The 24,459-nt window shown below is 40.9% G+C and overlaps 1 protein-coding gene across 3 annotated transcripts in view; it reads left to right on the plus strand.

Moving 5' to 3' along the window:
* The first annotated feature begins 2,768 nt into the window (after window positions 1–2,768).
* The window catches only part of NLGN1 (neuroligin 1), a 328,323-nt gene continuing 306,632 nt past the window's right edge, over window positions 2,769–24,459 (plus strand). For 2 of the 3 annotated variants that reach the window (XM_056358678.1, XM_056358679.1), the window contains exons 1-2: window positions 2,769–3,344; window positions 15,300–16,105. In XM_056358678.1, the coding sequence (XP_056214653.1) occupies window positions 15,613–16,105 (493 nt within the window). In that variant the 5' untranslated portion in view covers window positions 2,769–3,344; window positions 15,300–15,612. Of the gene's footprint in view, window positions 3,345–15,299; window positions 16,106–16,565; window positions 16,626–24,459 lie in introns of all 3 variants that reach the window. The other variant, XM_056358677.1, reaches the window with a different exon arrangement.

Here is a 24,459-nt window from a genome sequence, read left to right on the forward strand (position 1 = left end):
CTCACATATGTATTTTAGCTTGGATTGGTAGGTGGTAGCTTCTTTCTTTTAGCTTTCGATTGTATGTGTCACTCTTTTTCGTAGTGAGGTGCATACGTGAGGGTTGTGTGACTGGCTTCATGTTCTTAAAACGGAGAAATTAGAGTTAAATTTTAGAGTACTGCAGGATGCTGGACTTTAAGTCTCCATGGACTTACAGTCTATGAAAACTTATCTGTCTTTCTTTCCATTATTTTAATAAATGCAGATAACACATCCCTGTCAAGACTCAGCTGAACTAAATATTAACTAATGCCATCCTTTAAATGAGTTTTGCATTCCTTTGATTTCAATAAAACTGTAATTTCTTGACGTGCAGCAGATTAAAACATATTTAGCAAAGCTCTAATCGACCCCAAGGTCTTCTCCCCCTTCTTTCAAATGAGTCCAAACACCCTTTATACATATCTATGTATATATATACGTGTGTGCATGTGTATAAATAAACATGTATAGGCCACTCAGGTCTTCAAAGCAAGGACATACTGCATGAGGACTGAATCAGCATCAGGAACTATAGTAGTAGTACAGTAGTATCAGGCCTTAGGCAGTGCTACTAACCACATTTATCTTCAGACACAGCTATTACTATCACATGCCAGTATAGAGAGATTAGTCTTGTACTTTGTTCTCCCAACTCTATATCCCTTTCTAGACCCACACAGCTTTCTGGAGTTGAAGACAAATCTTGTTGTCCCATATAAACCAGTACTCCCGGCATGTTTTGGATGAGAGGACAGCTGTTGTGCTACCAAGGTCCCTGGGTGAAATGTTGAAGCACGGAGGAGGGGAGCAGAGTGAAAGACATCGGGAAAGTCCTGGAAAGGGACCCCAACCTTGGGGACAGGCCAGACCAAAAGCAATGCTGTGTATGAACTGATATCACATATCACTGCTGTGAGAGGGAGTTAAGCAAAAACGTCATGTGCTCAGATAGCAACTTTGTGCCATTTCTGCACAAGTGAAGATGGGTCAGGATCAGGTGGAAGCTTGATGGCCAGAGGTGGGACTGTAACAAATTGGATGAAAATTATCAGCTCCCACCCCCCAAAAAACCCCAGTGGTAAAGGGATAAATGGGTAGGTTTTTCCCCATAGTTAGTAGGGGACAATATGCTTAAACGATGCTTGGAGCACTCCAGTGAGGTGTTCACATGATGGCTCAGAGAACCTGCGGAAGATACATATCCTCCTTGAAGGAGTGAGAAGAAAACTTTACACTCCTGGATGCCAATGGCTTATCAAGTGACAGTAAGGGTGCAGTTATTTTATGTCACCGTTATGTCTTGCTTTTCAGCACAAAAAACAACCCAAAGATAAAACTACTCCAGGGTTTTATGTGGATGAGGAATAGCAGAATAGCTCACCTGGTATTGCCCTCTTTGGTGATAGTTTTTAGGCTGTTGGTTGATCTGTGGCTGGTGGTAGGTGATTGATATTCATATGCCCATTTTCATTCTAGTTTTGAAGCCTTTTTTTCCCCTGTAGTGTTCCCTCAAGAATAACATAACAGCATGCATAAGATTGCTCTGTCAGCAAGGAGTATGTTCTGCCTTTTCCTCCCATATCCAAGAGCCATATGCTTTCAAGTGGCAGCAAAAGAGTTAATTTTCAGAGTACTAACTAAAGGACTTTGAAAATTAATCATGGGCTATAATAATTATTGATACTTAACAGGTGAAAAATGTGCCCAGGACACAATTATTCCAGTACGCAGGAACGTCACAGGATAAACTGCTGCCGTGTCATGTCCTTCCTGCCATGGCCGTTTAGATATAGATCCTCAGTGGGACTCGGAGACATGAACAGCCCAGCGTGGCTGGCACTGGCCTTGGCTCCGCTGGGATGTGCTCTCAGGTGACGGGTGTAAGATTCTATCAAATTATCGGGCACCTTCAGACCTCGCCTGGGGCTACACGCTTGGAAACATGAGTGGCTGTGCTGTGCTTGATTAGTGTCAATATTTGAAAACGAGGTGCATGTTCGCGCAACAAAATACAGATTTTTATCAGAATGTGAAGGGAAGTCTCCCCTAAAATAACAGGAGATGCTAATGAGCTGTCTGCAAGAGGCTTAACTCAGGATGCTTATAATCTTTTAGTGTGTGATTGTGGCTGTTCTTAAAAAAATGAATAGACCTTTCAGAATTCAAAGGGCTATTTTCCTTCCCCTTCTGATCCGGCCTTCCTTTCTCCCCGCATCCCCCGAGTTGTCAACTTTCATTCTCCACTGTGATCCTAGAAAGCACAAAGGCCGGGATCAGAGAATACTTTTTTCCTCAATTAAAGATAGAAAGTAGGCAATGAAAAATAATTAAAAATGATTTCAAGAAACAGCAGGAAAGAAGTCACGCATCTCTTGCGTGCAGACAGTGGCAGCCGGAGTGAGACCATGGCTTCTCGCCGAGTTTTCTGCCGGTGTGCAACGCTGGAGCGCTGCGCACAGGTACCCCTGGGGGAGCGCAGCAGCCCGCACGCCCGCAGGTGTGCACGGCACCCCCCGGCAGCACCTCGCCCCCGCCCCGCACCCGGGTGCGTGCGCTTCGTGCGGCTGCGGGGACCCTCTCCCGGGGGGACACCCCCAAAGCTGCCTCGCTCCGGGGCCCCGGGAGGGTCCCCCGGAGGTGGGGCCGGGGCGGTGCGGAGCGGGGCCGGGGCGGTGCGGAGCGGGGCCGGGGCTGCCCGCGCTGTTCGCCGCGCCGCCGCTGGGGGTATCTTTGTACCATTTTTCATCCAGCAGCAATTTGGAGTGGAACCGTGGAACAGGGGGAAAAGCAGGGTTCTCGGCGGATTGAGCGAGCCGCGCATCCAGCAGCCAAAAAAGATTCACACACACAGACACCCCCCCCCCCCCTCCCCGCGCCCCCCGCACCCCCCCCCCAACACCCCCGCACCCCTCGGGGCATCGCCGCGGCTCCGCGCTCGCCCGCCGGACATCGAGCGAAGGGGATTCATTCGTCTGGAGGGCAGTTTCGGATCGGGGGAGATCTATTGGATTAGTAGGATTATCTGCTTGCAGACGGAGAGAAGTAGCGTTTGATCATTTCTATTGCTTGCCTGATGGTCGGATTTAAATGGAGGTGGCTCGGCACGGATGAGGCTGAATTCCGGATGGGGATTTCCAGTCCCCCCCTCCCCTCGCCCCCATCCGAGGAAAAGGGAGAAAAATATATAAAAATCGCTGTAATTCGGAAGTGTCTGGGGCACGATTGAGAGCCCTCCAGCTTCGGCGGCTGGGGGAGCCGGAGGAGGCGAACCCAGCGAATTACAGTTTCAGCTGTGATTGCAGAAAAGCGGCCGTGAACTGGTAAATACTTTGATGCTCTCGGCGTGCGGGGCGAGCCCGAGCCGGGATGGAGGGGCGGCCGGGCCGGGCTGGGCTCAGCACCCCCGGCCCCGGGCTCAGCACCCCCGGCAGGGCAGGGGCCGGGCAGGGCGGCTGCGGGGCCGGGGCGCGGGGCTGAGCCCGGGGGCGCGTTGCGGTGCCGCTTTACGAGCCCGGTGCGGGTGCGTGTGCGGGTGTCGGCGGGCAGGGAGACGGTATTTAGCGGCTGCAAGCGGGGCTGGGGTGCGGGGCTGCGCGGGGGCTGCGGCGGCGAGCCCGAGCGGTGCCTCGGCGGCGCTGCGCGGAGGCAGGATCCGCTGCGGGGGGGCTGGGGGTTGGCTGCTCGCAGGGATTTACACCCGCACCCCCCGCATCTGCCCGCAGCGCGCCCCGCCCGCCGGCTCCTGCCCCCGCCGCCCCCCAGCGAACTTTTGCTGCCCCCGGGCGGGCCGGGGCCGGCGCTGGCCCCCGGTGCGGTGCGGAGCTGCTGCGCGCCCCGCTGCCTGCGCGCAGTGCCGTGCCTCTGCCCAGGCTGCCATGCCTGATGGAGGGCTTTTTTTTTTTTTTTTTTTTTTTTTTTTTTTTTTTTTTCCCTCCTCTCCTTCAGACATCTTCTCGCTTGGGTGTTAAGTACTGCTTTTTCTCATCTTCCTCGCCCCCCCGCGCTTTTTCCTGACGATCGCACCAGAGTCTCATCTTTGCTTGCTGAAGGAAAATCAATTTTCAACAGGTTTAATTAAAATTAATCAGTCAAATTACTTAATATTAATTGACTTATAATTAAAGCCAGAAAGAAGTTACCTTGGAATCAGGAGAGAGGATATTATCTCAAATCGTTTTAAGGATGCATATGGTTTCAGAGCAATTATATTAAAATAATTGTTTAAATAAAACAAAACAGAGCTCGATTAAAGTGTTGCGTTCTTGCTGCTGCAGGTGACACAACCTGGGCAAGCTATTTTCTTCTGTAAATTTGCTGACCTTTTTAAGGAATATCATCTTAGTTTGACACTGGTTTTCCTTTCTGGAAGACCAGTTTGTTTTAGCTTTAACAACTATGGTATTAAAAATCCAGCAGGATAAAATGGAAATATATCTTATAGGAGCTATAAATATCGAAGTGAATGTTTTTAGCACGTTTAGATGTTCTGTGAATTTGAAATGAAGCATATATTTTTTTTTTCAGCATAAGTGTAAGAAATTGTTTTAGGAAATATTTTTTCCAGTACTGCCATCCAGTGTGGCAATATTTGCATTTATCCAGAGCCTTAGTGGGACCAAACCGTGCTGATAAATTCACAGAGATAATTCATATCTGAAACCATGTATTTCTGACAATGTTAAAAACAACTTTTTCATGCTCCTTTAAGACCTAGGTTGTTTTTCTAGTTTGTTTGCTTTTTTACAGTAGCAGCATTTTTGATGCATCTACAGATTATTGTTACTGGTGAAAGTGCATAGCTCTGAGCTCTGGGACCTTTTCTCCTACTTTTTTTCTGGGCTGGCTTAATTGAAGCAAAGGATACTTATGAAATTGCATGTACTTTATTACAGGCACCTGACAAGTGAAAGACCCATGTATGACATAAATTAACATGAGAAAATAGAGCCCGTTATTCACAGGGCCCTGATTTTCAAAGATACTGATTTCCATTGACTGCACTGAGACTTGTGTGGGCTCAACAGCTGTAACACGCAGCCCACTTTTGCATCTTTGAAATTAGTTTTGCAGATTGGGAGCCAAAAGCTAAGTAGCCATGTTTGGAAAGACAGGTTGGGTGGCTTTTTTTTTTTTTTTTTTCCTTTCCTCTTTTTCCCCTTCTATATTTCTGGTGCATGATGCAGGGTTAAAGGAGGCCGCTTCTTAGTTACTTCTGATAAATGACACTGGTTTTCTTAGAACTATGGCTACAGACTGCAGCAATGTTGCAAAAGCAGCTTTGCAGTAAATGGTTAGGGGGACCTTAGATACATGTGAAGAGATCCAATTTATTATTATATTTCATGTGTATCATATGCAGACTGGGGAAAGAAAAATGAGGCTGAGGATAATCATGCTAAGTGTGCTCGGAAGCAGGATCTGGCTGAACACCTCTGTTTGTGATTAACTGAAGTAGCAACGAAAGCCATCAGAGAGTGTACAGGCTGTTTAAGGCAGTAAGTTGCGTAGAAGCAAGGAGAAGAGCTGTCGTCCTGTCACTGCCTTGGTTATCTTACCCCTTTTTCTGCTGTAGGGTAAGAAGATCATATCCTGGCTGTTGATACTTAAACGTCCTTAACATTGTGGGTTTGCTCTGGATTATTTGGCTGGAGGTGGAGCAGTCTGCTGTGGAGGGTTATTTAAAGACTGGGACAGAGCTGTAGGCAGATAAATTGATTTGCAAGTGAACGGAAGATTTGAACGTGGTAATGGTGGTAGTGTCATTTTTTATCAGTTTGTATATTTACTATCCACTGGCATACACACAAGCATAAACCACTCTAATTGTTCAAATGGAGTCTGGGGAAAAGAGAAGAAAGCAGAGGCTTAGATATGGTCTCCATTCGTAATGGATTGGCTTGCCTCTCTTTATTAAAAGCAAATATACATTCCTTTCTAATAGAGACGTAGAGCTGTATTACAGATCCTTGGCTAGCTTTGAATTATTTGTTTGATGTCATATTTGTTATGTTTTTTTAATCACATGAAAAAGAAACTATTTAAAAATTAAATAGTGAAAAAGAAGGGCAAAAAGAGACAGACATTCTTTGAAAGCAAATAATGAAAAGACAACATTTTGCCAGACATTCAGTAGAAACCTTTGTGGATTTCTTTTAATAAAGGACCGGGCAGTAATCAATCTGATCCAGTAAACGATGAAATTTCTGATTAGTCCTAGATATCCATCCATGGTAAGTATAACAGGTAATGATAAAAATTAGATCCTGACTGATGAATAGAGGCTATTATAAAAGCATATTTCCATTACTGTAGCCCTGTTTCTGAGCCCTGCATCCTGAAGGAACGTATGCAGTCAAAGGAGGATGCCTGCCCTGCTACACGGCTGTTGCAGAGGAGTTTGTCTGAGAGGGAGGGAGGGAGGGAAAGAGGGAGTTAGGGGATGTGAAAAAAAAAGAAGCTGATGGAGAAACTTCATCATGCGTCGCGCATTGCAAGCACATCCTGTAGTTTTAATGATAAATGATGACATTACGTCCCTCAGAATGACTATTGAATTATCACATTTACAAGGGGAAATTGTGTTGACTTCTTGGTGACTCAGCTCCATGTTTCCACCTGCCCCTGAAGACCCCACGTGTTTTCCAACAGACTTTGTTTTCATAATTACTAATTGCTCATTAATGATGCTATGTATTATCCAGGGGTAAAAAGTGACTACTTGGCTACTTAGTACCATGTTCAAGTTTTTCTGCGCACCCACTCTGCAGTGCCACTGTTCACTAAAAAACCAAAGGTGGTGTGGAGGGACACCATCTCTGTGAAGCCATGGGGCGCAGTGTCTACTGTAAATATCCTTATGGCAATCAAGCCACATAAAGGTCTGGGCTGCATACATCAGTGTAAAATGTTTTTTCCACGGCTGTGCACAAGTAAAAGATGAGGCCATTAAAAAAAAAAGCAATTGGAGTTCCCTTTCCCCCATTTGTTGAATCTCCTGTTTTGTCCTCATAATATTTTCTGCATAATCAGGTTTAGTGCTGCCTTTGGGAAGTCTTTTACTTTCCACTGATGCTTGGTTAGGTCTCTTGCACCATATTAAAGGAGAATGTAATGCTTGGAAATTAGCAACACATGACTTTAAAATCATAAAAGTGGTCAAGGACACTTTACAAATACTATATTTCACTCATATTCCTTCAACCAAGCAGAGAACTTAAATGGAAATTTAAAAATATGTTTTTTAATTCTCCTCAATTGCATCCTGCCTAGAGATGCCACTAGCCCGCTTTTTGAACTGGTTCTGGGAATTTAAAGAGGGAAATACTTTTATGTTGTATTTTATACTTTGATTGAATTCCATCTTGTCTGAAGCTTTTAAGTTCAATATCTGAACTTAAAATCCTTCTTTAACTTCTGCCTTCCCAACCCCGTCCCCCAGCTTCCAAAAAAGTTCTTGAAAGCAGTAAAGTGTTATGTAGGCACATAGTGTTAGAAATACTCATGAGGAGAAAACGACAACTTCTTTAGAGGAAACCTTACTACATAGACATACTGAATATTTTGACATCCTCAAATCTGTGTAAAATAGGTGTTGGGGGATGGTGCTTTTGTTTCTTCAGCTGGTTTCACAAAGGTGGGTCACTTTGGTGGAGACCTGGGCACTGAGTAAGTTGCCACCAGACCTGGCTGCTGGGTTAGGAAACACTTCTGGGGCTGGAGGCCGGGTCAGCATCACCAGGATGTGACCACAGGGGGACCCGACACCAGTTGCTATAACTTAAATAAGTTTCTTTCTCACAGATAGTGGTAGAAAATGAAAACAGGACAAGGAGCTGAATAATAGGAGCTGCACATGAAGTCAGATGGAAAGAGTAAATCTTTGTAGACATTTAATGATGTTATATTCTAAGCTTTTTGGAAATTTTATTTGAATTTTTTTTACAACAGTAAATACAGCCTCTGCTATATCCTATTTCTATTTCATGTGAGAGAAAAATTCCCCGTCTATGGCACAACACTTTACTGCTACCATTACTGCAGACTTTATAGATCAGAGATGTGTCAGCATGTTAGCTTTAGCTGTAATGCTTTTTTTGTGTGAAACCTTATGGGCCTTGCAGCCACTTTCTCATACTGACACTCATAAAACGTTCAAGTTCTCATATTTATTATTTAATTTGCTTCCTATATAAAGCAACAGTGTTCTTTGATACATGAATGTGAAGCCAAAAATGACAGGCAGGCATGAATGGGACTAATGAGTTTTAATAGTGCACATATTAGAAACTGCTAAAGGAAGTTTAATTAAGAAAAACAAGTTAAGCATGAAATTCATTTTGGAACAAATACAAGTAAAGTCACAGATGTACAGAATGCTACATCACAGGAAACGGACTCTCAAGTTGATAGATCCCTATAATGCCAATATTGCACTTGAAATGTAGTGTGCACTCTGCAGTTCTGGAAAGCATGGCAACACAACTCAAGAGCACTTTCGAAGTTGAGTTAGACATGTCGGGTTTGTGATTAACAAATTATATTTATACCTCTGTGGCTTTTATGATGAGTTGGAATTTGATCTCAATTGCCCTGATGGAACTGAGACCAGAATCTGATCAGGCAAGGAAAACATTGGGTCTTTTTTGTGCCACAAGGAAGTTTGGGGGTTTCTTTTGTTGTTGTTTTTTTAAGAACTCATTTTATTGAAGAGCTGGTTATTGATCTAACTCCACAACAAGGGCTTTGTTTTTTGGAACTGTTATTGTATGGTATCCAGATAGAAAAACAATTCATAGACAAATGTGAATTCATTCAAGCATCTTTGTTTTCAGACTTCTTTCTCCAGAAATGGTAATAACTCTATTTGAGCTGGTTTTAATTTTGAATTCCAAATGCCCCCAAAGTAGGAATAAAAAAACCTGGTATCTTTCTTATGAATCTGATATGAAAGCTTGCCTTAGGTGATGAACTAACGTTAAAAGCAGTATTATTGTTGATGTAATAATTGTAATAAAGGCAGTGAACAAAGTACAATTTACTTTTCTCATATGATTAACCCCAGCGCACCAAGGGTTACCCACAAATATATATCAGGTAATGAACTTAGTTACTAATTCTATAGCTATCACCTGCAAGAGACAACAAAAGAACACTTAGTTTCAAGGGCCTTTGGATGGGTTCTAGTATACTCTTGTTGGAGTGATCAGATGGGAAGCATGTGCATAGAGTGTTAATTGAAGCAAGTTAAATCCACTTGACTTTATGATATACAATATGCAGGTTTCAGTACTGAAGATCTGAAATTGGAAACATCAGGGATAATTTTTCCTCTAGTATGACCTCTGATTAACATGAGTTCAGTTGAATTTCTACAGTAGGTCAAAAAACCTTCATGTCCCAAAGCACACTGCACACATCAACAGAATCGCCATTTGATCGTTTGGCTGAATAGTTACAGTACCTAAAAGCAAGTATGATGTGTGGTCCATTTAAGAGTTAACCGTAAGCTGCTAAAAGGAATAAAGGTTCACTTCAGTGCCCATTATATTCCAAGCCAGTGCATCTGTCATTTTTAATTTAAATCTGTATTACTTAGCTGTCTAAAACTTTACACATAAGTGACAGAGTTACCCATTCTTTCTGTTATGGGTAAAATCACCATTTCGTTACCTACTTACTGTGCAAAATGTCAGACAGCTATAGTCCACGTTAAAAAATTGTAGCCAACTTCTGGTAATATAAACAATTACTTCAGCTAAGAAGTAGAACTGTTTTAAGAAAATGATTTATTGATACGCGTAAATGGAAGATGATGAGACTTAAGTGACCTTCTTCTTCTCATAGGTTTAATTTGTCTAATTCAAAAACAGCTTAACAGAAAATTATGATCAGAAGCCTTCCTATTTTGGCAAACTAAGTTGCAGAAATTATTTAAAGGGATCTTTTGATCATGAAAATGCTAATTAATAATGAGTTAGCATTAGTGAATGTTCCCACTAACAGGGAAGAACAAAAATATAGCGAAGCTGAGAACCGCATGATAATTTAAATGAGTCTTATAACACCTACTCAGTTCAATTCAATTTTTCACTGATTTGCACTACACTGCATTGAATAACATATTTAAATATTGTATTTTTTACTAATTTAGTTGTAAAGGTTTTATGTACCAAACATAACATTAAATAAAGGTAAATGTGAGACTGGCACTGAGGAGTCAATCTCTCTGACCTGGGAGTGATACATTTACACAGCTTGTAGCATCTGGAGATCCTCACCACTGGGATGTTTGTGGACCCATGTAGCATAACAGTTGTAATCTCATACTACTGTGGGGTGGGACCACAAGCCCATTAGAATAATGTCTTGGTCATACCTTTGCTGGTGGTCTCAGCAAAGGCTGTGCATCTCAGTAGGGTTGGATTTGTCGCTGCTTTCTGGAACTTCCAGACCTTCTCTCAGGTGGAGGAGATGCTGGCATGTGGGAGCTAACCAAACCCCACCAGAGCTGTACTCTTCTGAGGTGTATGTGTTCAGGATTGCAGTCCTCTTCCGTTATAATTTCATACACCTATTTTTTTAAATGCAGGTAGTTTATTTCTCGAACTAAATACACGTAAATCTCTTCTCTTCACCAAGTATTTATGGAAATACCCAAGAGCAGGGTCTGTTTCAAAATCTTTACTAATACATAGAAAATATGCTGTAGTTGACACAATGCTTCCCTTTGCTAACTTGAAACATGAAAGAAAAGATGGGGAGTTCTATGATGCATCTCTTGAGGATTTGTCTGATCGTGTTTACAATTGGCATGTCACACTGACCTAGTGTTCACCCTGGGTCAGAGTCTTTCCTTTAATGGCTTCTGTTCCACTGGCCACGTTCCTTTTTGGCATTGTAGTGTATTTTAGAACACGGATTTCTTTTTAAAGACACGAAACATCTTTAGGCTCTTCGTTCTAAGTAGAGACTGTTGTAAGTGAAAATGGATGCAAATGTAGTTGGTTCTGCAAAATAGCATTTATGTTTTGAAATGAAGTGGCATTGTGTGGCGTTCAACACTCTTACAATCACTTTCTATGAATATTTGTGCAATTGGGATTTACTAGCCAAACTGAGGTGGAAAGGAATTTTTCAGCATGAATATCAAATCACAGAGTATATCTTCAGCTAAAAAGAAAACAGCCGGTGGTGTAAAGATATCATAACAGTACCTTTTACATGTGCTGAAGCTGGAAAGTGGCCAGAAGTCTTGGGTGCCACTAAAGTTTTTAATAAGCCATTGGAGCTATTGCCAGGTGGTGCAGTTCAAGACATCCCTTGAGATCTGGAGCTCTGTGCACGAGTAACAAAGAGGAGTTTAGCTGCTGCAGTTTGCAGCAGATGTGACCTGTTGTGGGATGCCCTATGTCATTGGAAATGCAAAGATGCGCTGAAGTTATCTTGCATTGTTCACTCCTCGGCATACTAAATGCCTCTCTAAGGTATGTCGGAATCTGAGCTATGAAGTAATTTAAATTCAGAAAGGAAGATAATAAAATAATAGATGATAGAAAAAGCCTCTACATAGTATAGTCTGTTCCAAAGACCATGAAAGACTTTATCAAATACCTTTTACAGTAGAATTCATTTGTGTTACCACAGGGAACAATTGTGATCCTCACATCTAGACAATAATAAAATCTGAAAATGTTTCTCCTCCTCCTGCTCAGATCCACAATATTTTGACGCTGAACTTGTCCCGAATTGATCATCATTACTTTTTAGTTTACTCTCCTGCCCGTCTTCCTGATCATTCCTGCTCCTGTTTATTGCTTCTCTTTCTTTCCATTGATTCCCGTTGAGGCAAGTCAGATACCAAGGGAAAGCCCTACGCGGATCACTTACTGGAGGACTAAGGAAAATTTTGTTTAACATTGTCTCAACAAGTAAGACAAGTTCGAGGCCAACTTGCCTGCTTGCCTTTCCACCTAGTGCTCAAAATAAAATTTTGGCATTAAACTCTCAAGATTTTTGATGAATCTCAGGTTTTTTATTTGTTTGTGTTTGTAATCTTACAGCTTCAGAGCAGGCTTGAATGTTTGACCCCTCAGTCTCAAAAAACACCTCCCCCCACCCCCCCCCCCCCCCCCCCCACCCACCCCCGTTACTTAGTTGTGTAAAAAGAAAGGCTGGGAGGGGGGGGCGGGAAATCCAAAATTTAAGTTGCAAATACAATGAAAATCTGTTGATTCCAATTCTGCAAGTGCTTTTCAATTTACTGCCCTGTATAACCTATAAACCCAACCACTGAAGCTAGCTGCTGCCTGATAGTTAATTTTTTAGGAATAGCCAAACACAGCATTGAGTTCTTACCTTTTTAGCCTCCTGTCTCAGTCGTAGAGTAAAAGCACCTCTCCTATGATACAGGCTGAGAGAGTTGGGGTGCTTCAGCCTGGAGAAGAGAAGGCTCTGGGGAGACCTTGGTGCAGCCTTTTAATACCTGGAGGGGCCAGCAAGAGAGCTGGAGAGGGGCTCTTTACAAGGGCGTGTGGTGATAGGACAAGGGGTGATGGCTTAAGGCTGAAAAAGAATACATATAGATTAGATATAAGGAAGAAACTTTTTACCCTGAGGGTGGGAGGCGCTGGCCCAGGCTGCCCAGAGCAGCTGTGGGTGCCCCGTCCCTGGCAGGGCTCAAGGCCAGGCTGGACGGGGCTGGGGGCAACCTGGGCTGGGGGGAGGTGGCCCTGCCCGGGGCAGGGGGCTGGAGCTAGGTGGGCTTTAAGGGCCCTGCCAACCCAGACCAGTCTGTGATTCTATGAAAACCTTCTCCATGGGAGGCAAACCAGAACTTTAGATCACAGCAGAGCTGTTCAGCTGCAATGACAAAACAGCTAATAGACAAGCTTAAAACTATAGCTCAGCTCTAGGATTTGGGTCGAATTTATATTTACATTGAATTTACCACTTTAGGTATCAAAAGCGTATTAAAAAGTTGTCTTGGATCTGAAAACAGGTCTAAGTTTTTTTGAGTGAAAGTGTTAAGTGAGTTATTAGTAGTATCTTGGTAATTTTCCCCATTGAACCAGCTCAGCAGCTTGAAATGAAAAGGATGCTATTTGGCACAGCTATGTTGAATTTTGTTTGTCCTCAGACCTTCCCCAGACAATGTAAATTAGCAGGAGGTCTACTTAAGATTAAGTTCTCACTATTTACAAAGTTGAGAAAGAAAAGAGAGTACAGATTTCCATTCCTGACAGAAAAAAACGAAACCAAACAACAAACCCCTGTGGATTTTAAGACCTTGTGGAAAAGGTTTAAATCTGTGGAGGTTTTTGACTACCACTAAGGAATAATCTACCATCTTTCCATGACTTATTGTACATCAACTCAGAAAAGCAAAGTTGTACTAGGTGCCTTCTGCTCTGGCACCTGCTTATGTACTCCGCCTTTACTATTTCGCAAGTAATATCCTACTCTCTTCAAAATTTGAGATGCAACAAAGCAACAGTCTTCCCAAAGGCAATTGTCTGCATGCCATTCTGTGTAAGTTTATTGAACTAAATGCAAACACGTACATCAAGTTTGGGGAATTATTTTCTGCAGCTAAATTGGTGTGTTTCCAGCAAATGGTGAGAATCTGAAGCTGGAGAATAAAGGATATAAGCTTGTTTGTTAATGCAGTTTCACAGTGAAGGTGTTAGAATTAGCAGAGAAAGAAAGGGAGAGAGAAAATTGCGGAAAAGCTTCATCTATCTCCTTATTGCCTCCTGAGATAGATTGTTCAGAGCTAAAGGAACACTAGACATGAACCAAATCTCCTGCTGTCCTATATAGCTTTTACAATCTCCTTTTTAATAACCCAAACTGCAGGGTAGTCTGACTATTAGACAAGCCGTTCTTTTGAATTCTCTCTACAATGTGTATAGACATGATAAAAAAAAAAAACAATTCTCATTAAAGCTGCCAATGCTGTTTCAAAAGCAGGTGGTTTAAAATGTTTCCTATACAAAGCAAAACACATTTCTTGTGCATTATACACTGCTTAATAGGGAGTGTAAGATCACACTGCTATGTTGTGTATAACACTGCATCTTAAATAATAGGATTTTGTAAGTCGTGTTGGAAATATGTTTAACATGAATATGGAAGATATAATGATATGCACTGAGCAATTTTCAGAAGTGCTGGAACACAGCCTTGTGTGACAACCTCTGAGCGAAAGTAGTTGAAAATAAGATCTGGAATTTGAGATTATACAGTCTCTGATCCTAACATTTTTTTTTCTAGGATATTGTTCAGTCAGCGTGTGGGTATATAAAAGATAAGATTTCTACTGCCCTATGGGAACTTTTATTGTTTATGTTATAAATTAAGGACGGTAGGGATTGAGTACATTCATCATGCATTTTCATTTTTCATTAAAATCAGTAGTTTATAAGGAATGCAGGATTGGTCTGAAGTAAAAACCGTGATATACAGCTCCATCCCTGAACGGGCTGTTCATATCCTTTTCCAAATCTGTTTTGAAAAGAAAACCAAACTAAACCAAACCACTGAGGTCCAGTTATACGCCCGTGCAAATTCAGAGTTTGCCATTCACTTCAGGGGGAGCAGATTTTGGCCTTTCGTTGATGTGAACATTTCACTCTGGAGGTGTTTTTCATCAGAAACTTGTGGAGTAAGAAAACCATATCAAGTGTGGTAATTCAGGTTATCATGAATAAGCACAGTAGTTCATGTTATCCTTACAAATATGTTCCAGTTGCCTTGATGTTTTTATCAGAAGTTGTATTTCAAAATGAGCAAAAAAAGTTTGTATTTATCATAATCTGCTTTTGATGAAATAAAATGCCTTTGAGTCTTCAGTATGCCTGTCTATATTAATTTCACTATCTTCTGCTTTAAGAAATAATTACTTTCATTTTGATAAATCAACCTGTGCAAACAAGGTGAAAATTGATTATGAGCTGATTAAGTTAAAATATTAACATAAACACTTATGTAATGGAGCCTGTCAGCAAAGCGCTTACCCTTAAAAAGGTGAATTTAAAACTGTATTTTCTGTGAGTCCTGTTTCTTCTAAAAAAATCTCTATAAATTCAACAGGTGACATTATAGATAATCCCGTAATCAGTGCTTCACCCACCATTTCATGGACCCATAAACTACTGCAATTTTACTTACATGACTCTAGCAACTATTAATGTATGTAAATAACTTGTGAAACATCTAGTTATCACTCTGCTCATATTAGCTCTTTCATACTAATGATTTATTTTCATTTTCTCCAGGATATAGACCTGCGGCTAACTGGATTTGATTTATAAGAGGGGATTCTGCAGTAAATGGCTGCTCTCTTCATATTGCTGCTATGGAAAACAGAATTGTCAATAGGATGTAGTCTGATAAATAGTGCTGAGTGAAGATGCAGCTTCAATAAGTGTGAAATCAATGGAAGATACTTACCGCATGAAAAGCCTTTCGAGATTTTTCTGACAGGCACCTATTTAGGAAACTTGATCCGTTTCCTTCAGTTGCCCTGTTTTTACACCAGTGGATACAAATCAGATTGCTTCATTGTAGTTACACAACTAATGTGGGACCATGGCCTTTCCAAGATCCGTGTGGCTGAACTGTGTATGGAGAGCGATGATAGTCCGCCTGTTACACATGGGATTGAATGCCACTTTTGCTTTTTGTATACTTGGATTTTTGCTTCACGCTGCAGCTGTGTCCTCCCAAAAATTGGATGATACCAACCCAGTGGTGACCACCAACTTTGGCAAGATAAGAGGGATTAAGAAGGAACTTAATAATGAGATTCTGGGGCCCGTTATTCAGTTTCTTGGGGTTCCGTATGCTGCCCCTCCAACAGGGGAGCGCCGCTTCCAACCTCCTGAGCCTCCATCTCCCTGGGCAGATATCAAAAATACCACTCAGTTTGCTCCAGTGTGCCCCCAGAACATTATAGAAGGCAGGCTGCCTGAAGTCATGCTTCCCGTGTGGTTTACTAATAACTTGGATGTAGTTTCCACCTATGTACAAGATCAGAATGAAGACTGCCTCTATTTAAATATCTATGTCCCAACTGAGGATGGTGAGTTAATAGCAGGCAAAACAGGGAGATCTTTCTATTTTCCTGTTCTACGTTCTAACAATATTAATTCACGTGTACTGGTAGCACGCATGGCTTTCTTTGTTTGCATGCCAGCATATTACATGTATGCATGCTGCTTTTCTGTGTTTGCATCTGTCCTTGGGTTTTGTATTTGGTTTGGTTTTTTTTTTTTTCTTTTTCTTTCCGTCTACACTCATTTTTTTTTCTCCCACAGCACGTGTATTTTTAGGTCAAAGTTGGTACCTAATTCTCATTGCCACCCACTGACTTCTGGGAAGATGCATCAACATCTTATCCATTGCATGTGCAGGCACAACAAGTTGAGAATCTTCCACACCTAATAAAGCAGGTCATATTTAAGTTAGATAGTGGTGTTGCATGCTCCTACTGTCTGTGATGGAGCTCCATGTTATTTTCTAGTCTTCTATTCATTTTTCAGTCAAAAGAATATCCAAGGAATGTGCCAGAAAACCCGGCAAGAAAATTTGTAGAAAAGGAGGTATGTATAAAGTGGACAAAAAAAAATACGGGGGAAAGATCGAAACCTTGCAAAGGAAGAACGAATAATACAGCTGAAAGAGGCTGATTTGCTGATGCTATGAAGTGAACTGTTAGGAACTCTCTTGTCCTAATGAAGCTAGAAAGGTATTCAAAGAGAGGACTGTGTACAGCAGATGAGAAGATAACATTTGTAAAGCCTGAACTCAGTTGCACCTGCTCATCTCTCTTGCACTATCTCATACTGACCTTATTGGCAGCTTCTCTCTCTCGGCCTCGTGGTTCAGAGGAGTGCCTGTCACTCGTACGTAGAGACGGTACATTGCATATGCGTGCATAGGAGGTAGCTCGTATGCCTGGGGCTGTTGCCACTGAAGTTGCTGGCACAGCTCCGCAGCTCTGTATTCCAGTGGTGTAGCGTAATGGCTGTGATGTATTATGGCAAAGCAGAGCTGAAAATCTGCATTGCCTTTCTACGTGAGGCACCTTGTTTTCTTGGAACAGTGAGAACTTTCCTGAAATGCAGATGTGCAACTTTTTTTCATTTACATGCTTCTAAGAGTGAGCGTTGATTTCCTTTATTATGTGATTACAGCTCTCTTTGTAAAACTGAGAATCTCTTAATAGGGTTGTAGGGAAATGTTAAAATATTGTGACATGGTACATTGGAAACTAAGGCTGCTTTTGGAAGCTTTGGAAACTTGGCTTCTACACTTTTCGTGTTAGATAGTATTGGAGAATTTGCAGATTTCACTGTGAACATTTGCAAATTCCCAAAGCAATTGGTATGTGATGTAGAAGGTATATTTTCATACTGATTTAAAGTATTAGTGGAAAGTACTGATTTTGTACTATACACATTTGTTTTACATCAATTATTTTTCTGTATCATTTTCTTTAAAATGATGTGTTAATAGCTGGACTACATTTGAATCTAGAATACTTTTTAAGGTAAACAAAGAGTAGTGTGGACGTACACTGTTGCTCATTAGCAGTAATCCATATTTTTTGTATCAGTTGCAATTCCAGAATAAATACATTTTAGGAAAGTGTCATAGTAGGAAGTTGCTTAGAGTTGGGTGAAATTGAACTCTGTAAAGCCTGTATTAGGTTTTTAAGGTGATATCTAGACATCTAAATGAAGGTGGCCTTATTTTCCAAGGTTTTTGCTCTTGTAGCTCCTACTGACTGTTGGTTGTTGCTAGTTGTTAACTATTAATTGTTAATTATAGCTGCTCAGTGTATGCTTTTTTAGATGTCTAAACCCACTTTCAGTGACTTTGGGCAGTTTGTTTGTAAAGTGTCAGGCTTTGAGGCAACAGCTAATGTTTTCTATTGGGGAGTTTTTGCTCAGTGCTGTAAAAATACAATTGCTTGAGCTGGATTCCCAAAGTCTGAAACAAAGATAATCAGGGTACTCTGAGCAACGTCATTTCTTCACACATCATTCAAGTTAGAATAGCTGCTGTCATTTATATGCATTCAATTAACGTGCAGTGCTGCAGCAGTTATTACGCAGTTCATCAAGCATGTGTAATTAGCTGAGCAACTTTCACTTCCTATCACCCAGACACTGATTCACAAAGTCATAAATAAAGATGCAGATCTCCATCATTGTTCTCAGAGAGTATCTTTTCCTATGAGAGAATATTAAAAAAAATATTAGAAAAATAGCAAAAATAAAGGGCAGGAGAGCCCAGTAGATGAGAAAGTCATGTTTATTGTCCTGCGAGCCAGAAGGAGAATAGAGAGAGCTATTTGAAATTCAGTAGGTACCTTTCCAGTTAAATTCATTGCACAGAGAGCACAATAAAAGGCAGCAGAACCTACCTTTTCCCTTTGACAAGTGCAGAGAATGCCTGAATACCTTCAGCCGGGGCAGCTGGCATAGCTGTAGTAGTCTTTGTTCCCCAGGTAACTCATGTTTTACTCCCCTGTATACAACCTAAGGTTATGCTTGGCTTGGTTTGCCCCCATACCTCGTAGTAAAAGGGATTGTGTTGTAGAACGAAGTTGCAATACAGTCGCAGCATCTTAGCAGCCACAGCAGCATGGAATAGCGTTGGTTTTGTGTGAGAAAGAAGGCAGGCCCAATATTCTCTCTTTTACTGGATTTTTAGGTTGCAGGCATTTAATTACATTTAGTGATGAAAATTACTGGAAAGAGAAAATGCGAAAACAAGAGGCAGACCTTTACACCATCTTTTTAATTAAGAAAGGATATCTAAATTCGAAGTGTCTGAACCAACAGCCATATGCTATCATATATATGGTTCCATTCTTTCTTGTTACATGAAATACATTGAATAATAAAATTATAAATAAATTAGCACCTATGCTTAATTGTCAGTTGAAGGACATGACAAAATTCAGAATTTTGAAGAACAGGGAGTAATCTGATGAAGGTAGGTGCAGAAACGAGAGGAATTTATCCACGTGTCACACTGGAGATTGCAGCGAGCATGATAACCATCAGCACCCGCGGGTGGGTGCCCACGCCGTGGGCATGGCAGAGCCATGGGCTGGAGCTGGGGGAGAAGGAACGAGACAGTACAGCAAATATGGATGCCTGTGCTTCAGCATACTTCATCTTCAATTTACTGATCAATAGATAAAGAAAGATGATCTGGTTTTGTGTCTTTTGCTTCAGGTACGCGAAGGTCAGAGGTTGCTAATTCCGTTATGGGGATGCCTACAGGCAGAAACCTCTCTGTTTGCCAGGGCTGGTTTTAGAAAAGCTGTGCAAAGGCATCCGATTCATTCAGTGTTGGTGTTTTAGAGGCTAGACTCCATAATTCTGAATCTTAATAGAACCTAGGTTATATTGTAGGTAACACCGTTTTACTGACTGATATAAATTATATTGTTGATTTTGTGGTATTTCCTGAATTTCCTGAAAAACTTTTGCATTGTTTCTAGGGAATACCTGAATAGTTTTGCACTCTGGTATTTCAGGTCTCTCTGACTTTATAGTCAAAGCAAAAGTATTTTACTTGGGATCTGGAATGGTACGCGGTAGGACAGGGTAATTTACAATCCCTGAGGGGGTCTGCACATCCTGCTTAAGCTGCATGTCTGTGTTTGTTTAATATTCTATGTTCATTTCTGTGCGTTGTAACAGTTTGCACCATGAATTTCCTACTTTAATGACAACTACGTAAAGAAAATTTGAAAGAGATCACTAATATGACCACTAAAAGAAGCCCCAGGTATTGTGTGTTCAGCTCGTGGGATGATAGCATGCACTTTCTTACGAACCTGTACTGAAGCCTTCACATTGCCTGCAGATATCGTAATGCGAAAATGTGGAGGTGTACTTTTTGTAGAGAGTATGATATAGACTCAATGCTATGGAACTAGGCACAGGCAGTTTTGGATACATTAGTATCTGTAGGAGAACTGGGGGTAGAATAAAGAAAGAAATCACTTGATCCTTACTTCTATGTTCAGGAATTAGCAGTGGCTATCAGGAGACTGCCCAACATCAGTGACTTCTTCACATTTGGTTTCTGTTTCTTATTCTAGTCGATGCAGTGAATAAATTTAAAATGCAAAGAATCATGATCTGAACTATCTCATTTGAGAGTGTAGGATTAGACAGCTCTATTAATATTTATGCCTCCTAATGGGCTACTTGATTTTTCAGAGCAAAGCTCCCAACACCATACTTTCTGGGTTATGGCTGTGGTTACTGTGGATGCGTAGGTACATATATACATACATACAAATACATTCTTGGAAATGAAACACAAATCACGGTGCTATAGTCTCATCCTGCTTTGATCATTGTTGTTTTCAATAGAGAATATGTTACATCAGTAGTGATTCTTAAATGGCACTGATAAATTCAAGGCTTTTAAGCTTAGCAATATGAAATATTTTTTACAAATCTAAGCAGAAATTTAGCCTGTTACCCTGTGTTTCTGTTGGGTGTTGGTTCCAATACTCCATTTAACTATCCTAGAACTGTTTACTTGTCATCCAATTTTGGAAAAGAGAAATTCATGCAATGTGTGCAGTTCCTATGAACTTCATTAAATGAACTTCTTTCTGTATACCTGTTTCAGTTCTGAAATCAACCAGAAAAAAAACAGGCTGAGACCTGTGAAAATGTGTATTTCCACTGGCAAAATTTGTCAATCAATTAACAGATGCCTTTTTTTCTAAATACGCAATGTAGAAAATAATACCAAAGTACCAGACTTGTAGATGGCTTATTGTCAAAAATTATTGAAATATTATTTCTCTATGGTCATATAAAACAGTATAAAATCTCAGGTGTGAGCCTCTATCACTGTACACTGAGCTATGTCAAAATATGTTGCATTGCCATTGGGCTAAGAACATGCGTTCACAGACCCCTGCCAGGGCGCATGGTGCCTGAGAGTGAGTGCCAAAGCCCGCAGAGGTACCTTCATGCATATTTTGGTGTACATCGACCATTTTGAAGGATCTATATCTTCATTAGGCCACTTTGGAGATTCGTGACAAATTATTTGCTTGTAGTATGATTGTGTCAGTCGTTGCCTGTACACATTTGAAATTTTTCCCCCTTTCACCCTCGCTGGCTCCTGGCTGAAGAGCCCGCATCCTTGTTCTGGCTTTGTGAGGCCAAAGCTCATCTGTGCGGTATCAGCGGGCACAAATGCAGTCCATAATCCTGAACTCCCGTGCTATGCACTAAGACGCCAAGATTGTTCTTTTTCTATTCCTTTTTGAAGCACTGTATTCCTGTTTCTCATTCCTCAGATACCACTGCGGCATTTCCTATTATACTAGTAATACATGGAAAAAGATAATGAAGCAAACATTGTCTTGTACAGACCTTTTCATCCTTTCACAATCTAAAGCTGTTAGTGTCAGTTAGCAGCATTTTTCAAAGATATGCAGTAGGTTTATGTCATATTTGAAATAAAATAAAATGCTTAAACTCTGATGTACTTCCTCCAGTCCTCTTTCAGGGTGAGCCAATGCTTGACAATACAAGACTTCGCAGACTGCATTTTAAGACTCCAGTCATCTTAAATGCCATCAACACTGGTCAAAGTCCTCTGTAAATGTCTGGTTGTTTGGGCTCTGGGCTTTTGCTGACCACGCAGTTGTCGTGCTGTCATTGCCTTGTTCATATACCTTGACAGTGCTTATAGCTCTAACAGGTCTTAAATTCTGATCTAATTCCATTCCTTGTCCATTATTTTACTGCTTGCTTTTCATTTTCTACATCCTCCCACACACAGGCTCTAAAATAGTACTGATAGCCTGATAATACTAAGTCAGATAAAACTGGTTTGTGCTTCTTCCCCTGGCCTTTCGTGGGTTGGACCAGTTGTACTCAGTAAACAGCTGCGAGATGGTTTTCCCTTCAATTTGCTAGTTTCTGATTTATCGTTTAAAGCCAGAATGGATAAATATTATAAAAATTAGCTACATTGGTATATTTGTATAGGTTCAGAGAAACATTTCAGGAACTCATATGACTTTAGGATAACTATTTTTTCCCTCTTGCTTTCCATGCCATTGTTCCCCATTGTTTGCCCATCTCTGTGTTCATGCTCTTCATTTCTTTGTCTCCTTATAAAACACACGGATACAAATAGTTTTAGTAATCTTGGCATAGTTTTTTAAGCTTGAAACATGATGCTTACATGTGTCAAACCATTGTTAAGGATCATCTCAATTATAACGTTAATAATCTGCTTATAACTCGAATATTGCTCCAGTACAATTTCAATTTTCTTCAAATTCTTTTCACTTATAATTCTTCAGCCCTCTTCATTTTTACTTACTTTATGTTGTCAAATTTACATGTCTTCTCTACTTTGATATGTATAGTATTATTAACTATAGTCTGCATTCAGAACCCAACTGCTTTAATGAGCTTAACAGAAATGAGATTTGTTTTCAGGATATCAAACCATTTCCTTGTGTTTTAATATTAATGTCTCTTATTTCACTTTCTCGTACTTGTAATTATGATTTATCCTGTAAAGAAGCAGCACGGAACAATACAAGGCTAAGGGAAGTGGGGCAAAGCTGACTTGAAGCTGCATTTGCACCCATGTGCCAGTGCATTGCTGGGACCAGCGTGGTCACTGGCTGGAATCAGAGCTGCCTCAGGGCTGCTCGGGGTGCAGACAGAAATTGCAGGATGCATGGAAATGGCATAGTGCAGATGCGGCAGCTGATTTCCCCTTCCAGAGTTTTACCAAAGTGTTTTGAAACATTTCAGCAGCAACAGTAAATCATGTTGCTAATTCTTCTGTTGTGGGAGCTCTTTTAATACCCCTTTATGCTATCAGAGCAGTAATCGGAATCTGCCCTGGCTGAATTTTCTATATGATTTTTATTGAGGGTGGCTTTTGCCTTTCCTATTCATACAAATAGTACAGTCAAGACAGAGTAAGTTGAGTCTTAGGAATGTGCTTGTGGAGAAGGAAAGTTACCCGACTGAAGAACTTTGGGTTCTTCAGCTGATAAAGATCTGGAAGAAGTTCCTTTATTGAAATACCATGGCCTTGTAAAGGTCTGTCAACCAAGGGGGATGGAGGGAAAATAAATCTTCTGCAGGGTTTCTGTCTCAGCAGTGGTATAGCCAGTAGATTTGACCCAAAAGACACATTTTGGGAGATCATAGCCGGTATGACTGCTAAGCTTTAGCAGCAGCTGTGCTGGAGTGCTGTGCCCTGAAGGAAGGCTCGCAGTCCCACAGCAGCTGTCAGGGACCTCCTCTGCATGTGGACCTTTTCCCAAGTACTTTATGGTGGTCCAGGATCTGTCCCTTTATGTTGCAGAGGGATCAGAATACAGTTTGTATGCTGTTGTGGGCACTATTCACATCTTCTTTCTCTCGACAGCAATTTACAATTCAGTGTGTTGTGAGATGCTGAGTTATCATGGGATTATTAGGTTTGAGCTACACTGATGTCAGGGGTTTTAGATCAGGCCCTGCAGAGGCAAAGTACTGAGGTATCTTGATATGGTTTAATATTTGTTTAAATATTTTTTTTACTCTTTATTTTATAATGTGTGGAAAATCATATATGTAGTGTATATATGTATATATAGAGAGATAGCTAGTAAGGCAAAAACTATAGGAGAGAGACAGCCATTTATTATTTGTATTTGTTTTCTGGAAAGCTTCCATTTGTTAAATTTCACCCTTTTTGTAAAGGCCTTCTTTAATTATTAGCTGAAAATCAGGTATTTATGTAATTACCATAATTATATCTACACATCTAGTGTACTTGCAATTATTTCATTAAAGATTGTAATTATTATACAATTATAGGGGATAATGACGTCCTTGTAACATGTTGCAGAAGCCCTAATTAAATGGTGGCATAAATGAATTGGAAGTGATTTTGAAGTTTTGAATATTGTTTTATCAGAAATATCAGAAGTGATTCATCCATATTATGAACTGGCAGTAAAACCCCTCCAAAGTTATTTTGAGAAAAGATTTCACAGAGCTCATGGAAAAGGATTTGTCTCTGTTGCCTTTTCTGTCTTCACTTTCTGTTCTCTATATTCTTACACCTAAAAACTGTGCAGATTTTTAATGGAAAGGTGCATTGTGTAAGAAGATTGCACAGCTTGCCGAATCTTTCTAGAAGGCTCAGTGCAGAGCAAATAGGATCTATGTGCAAGCACAGTCTGTACTTACACATCCCTCTTCTATACAGAGGGAAAACCCTATGCAACAGTTGGTTCAAGATGATGAAAAAGGTCCACGAAATTTAAGGGGGTTTTCATTTTATGCTGAGTTTTAATGATCTGCTTCTACATTAGAACATCCAAATAGTGTGACTGCAGGTGTTTGGGAAAGAGGAAAAAAA

This window comes from Falco biarmicus, chromosome 13 (assembly GCF_023638135.1).
Source record: "Falco biarmicus isolate bFalBia1 chromosome 13, bFalBia1.pri, whole genome shotgun sequence".
NCBI classification, from domain to species: domain Eukaryota; kingdom Metazoa; phylum Chordata; class Aves; order Falconiformes; family Falconidae; genus Falco; species Falco biarmicus.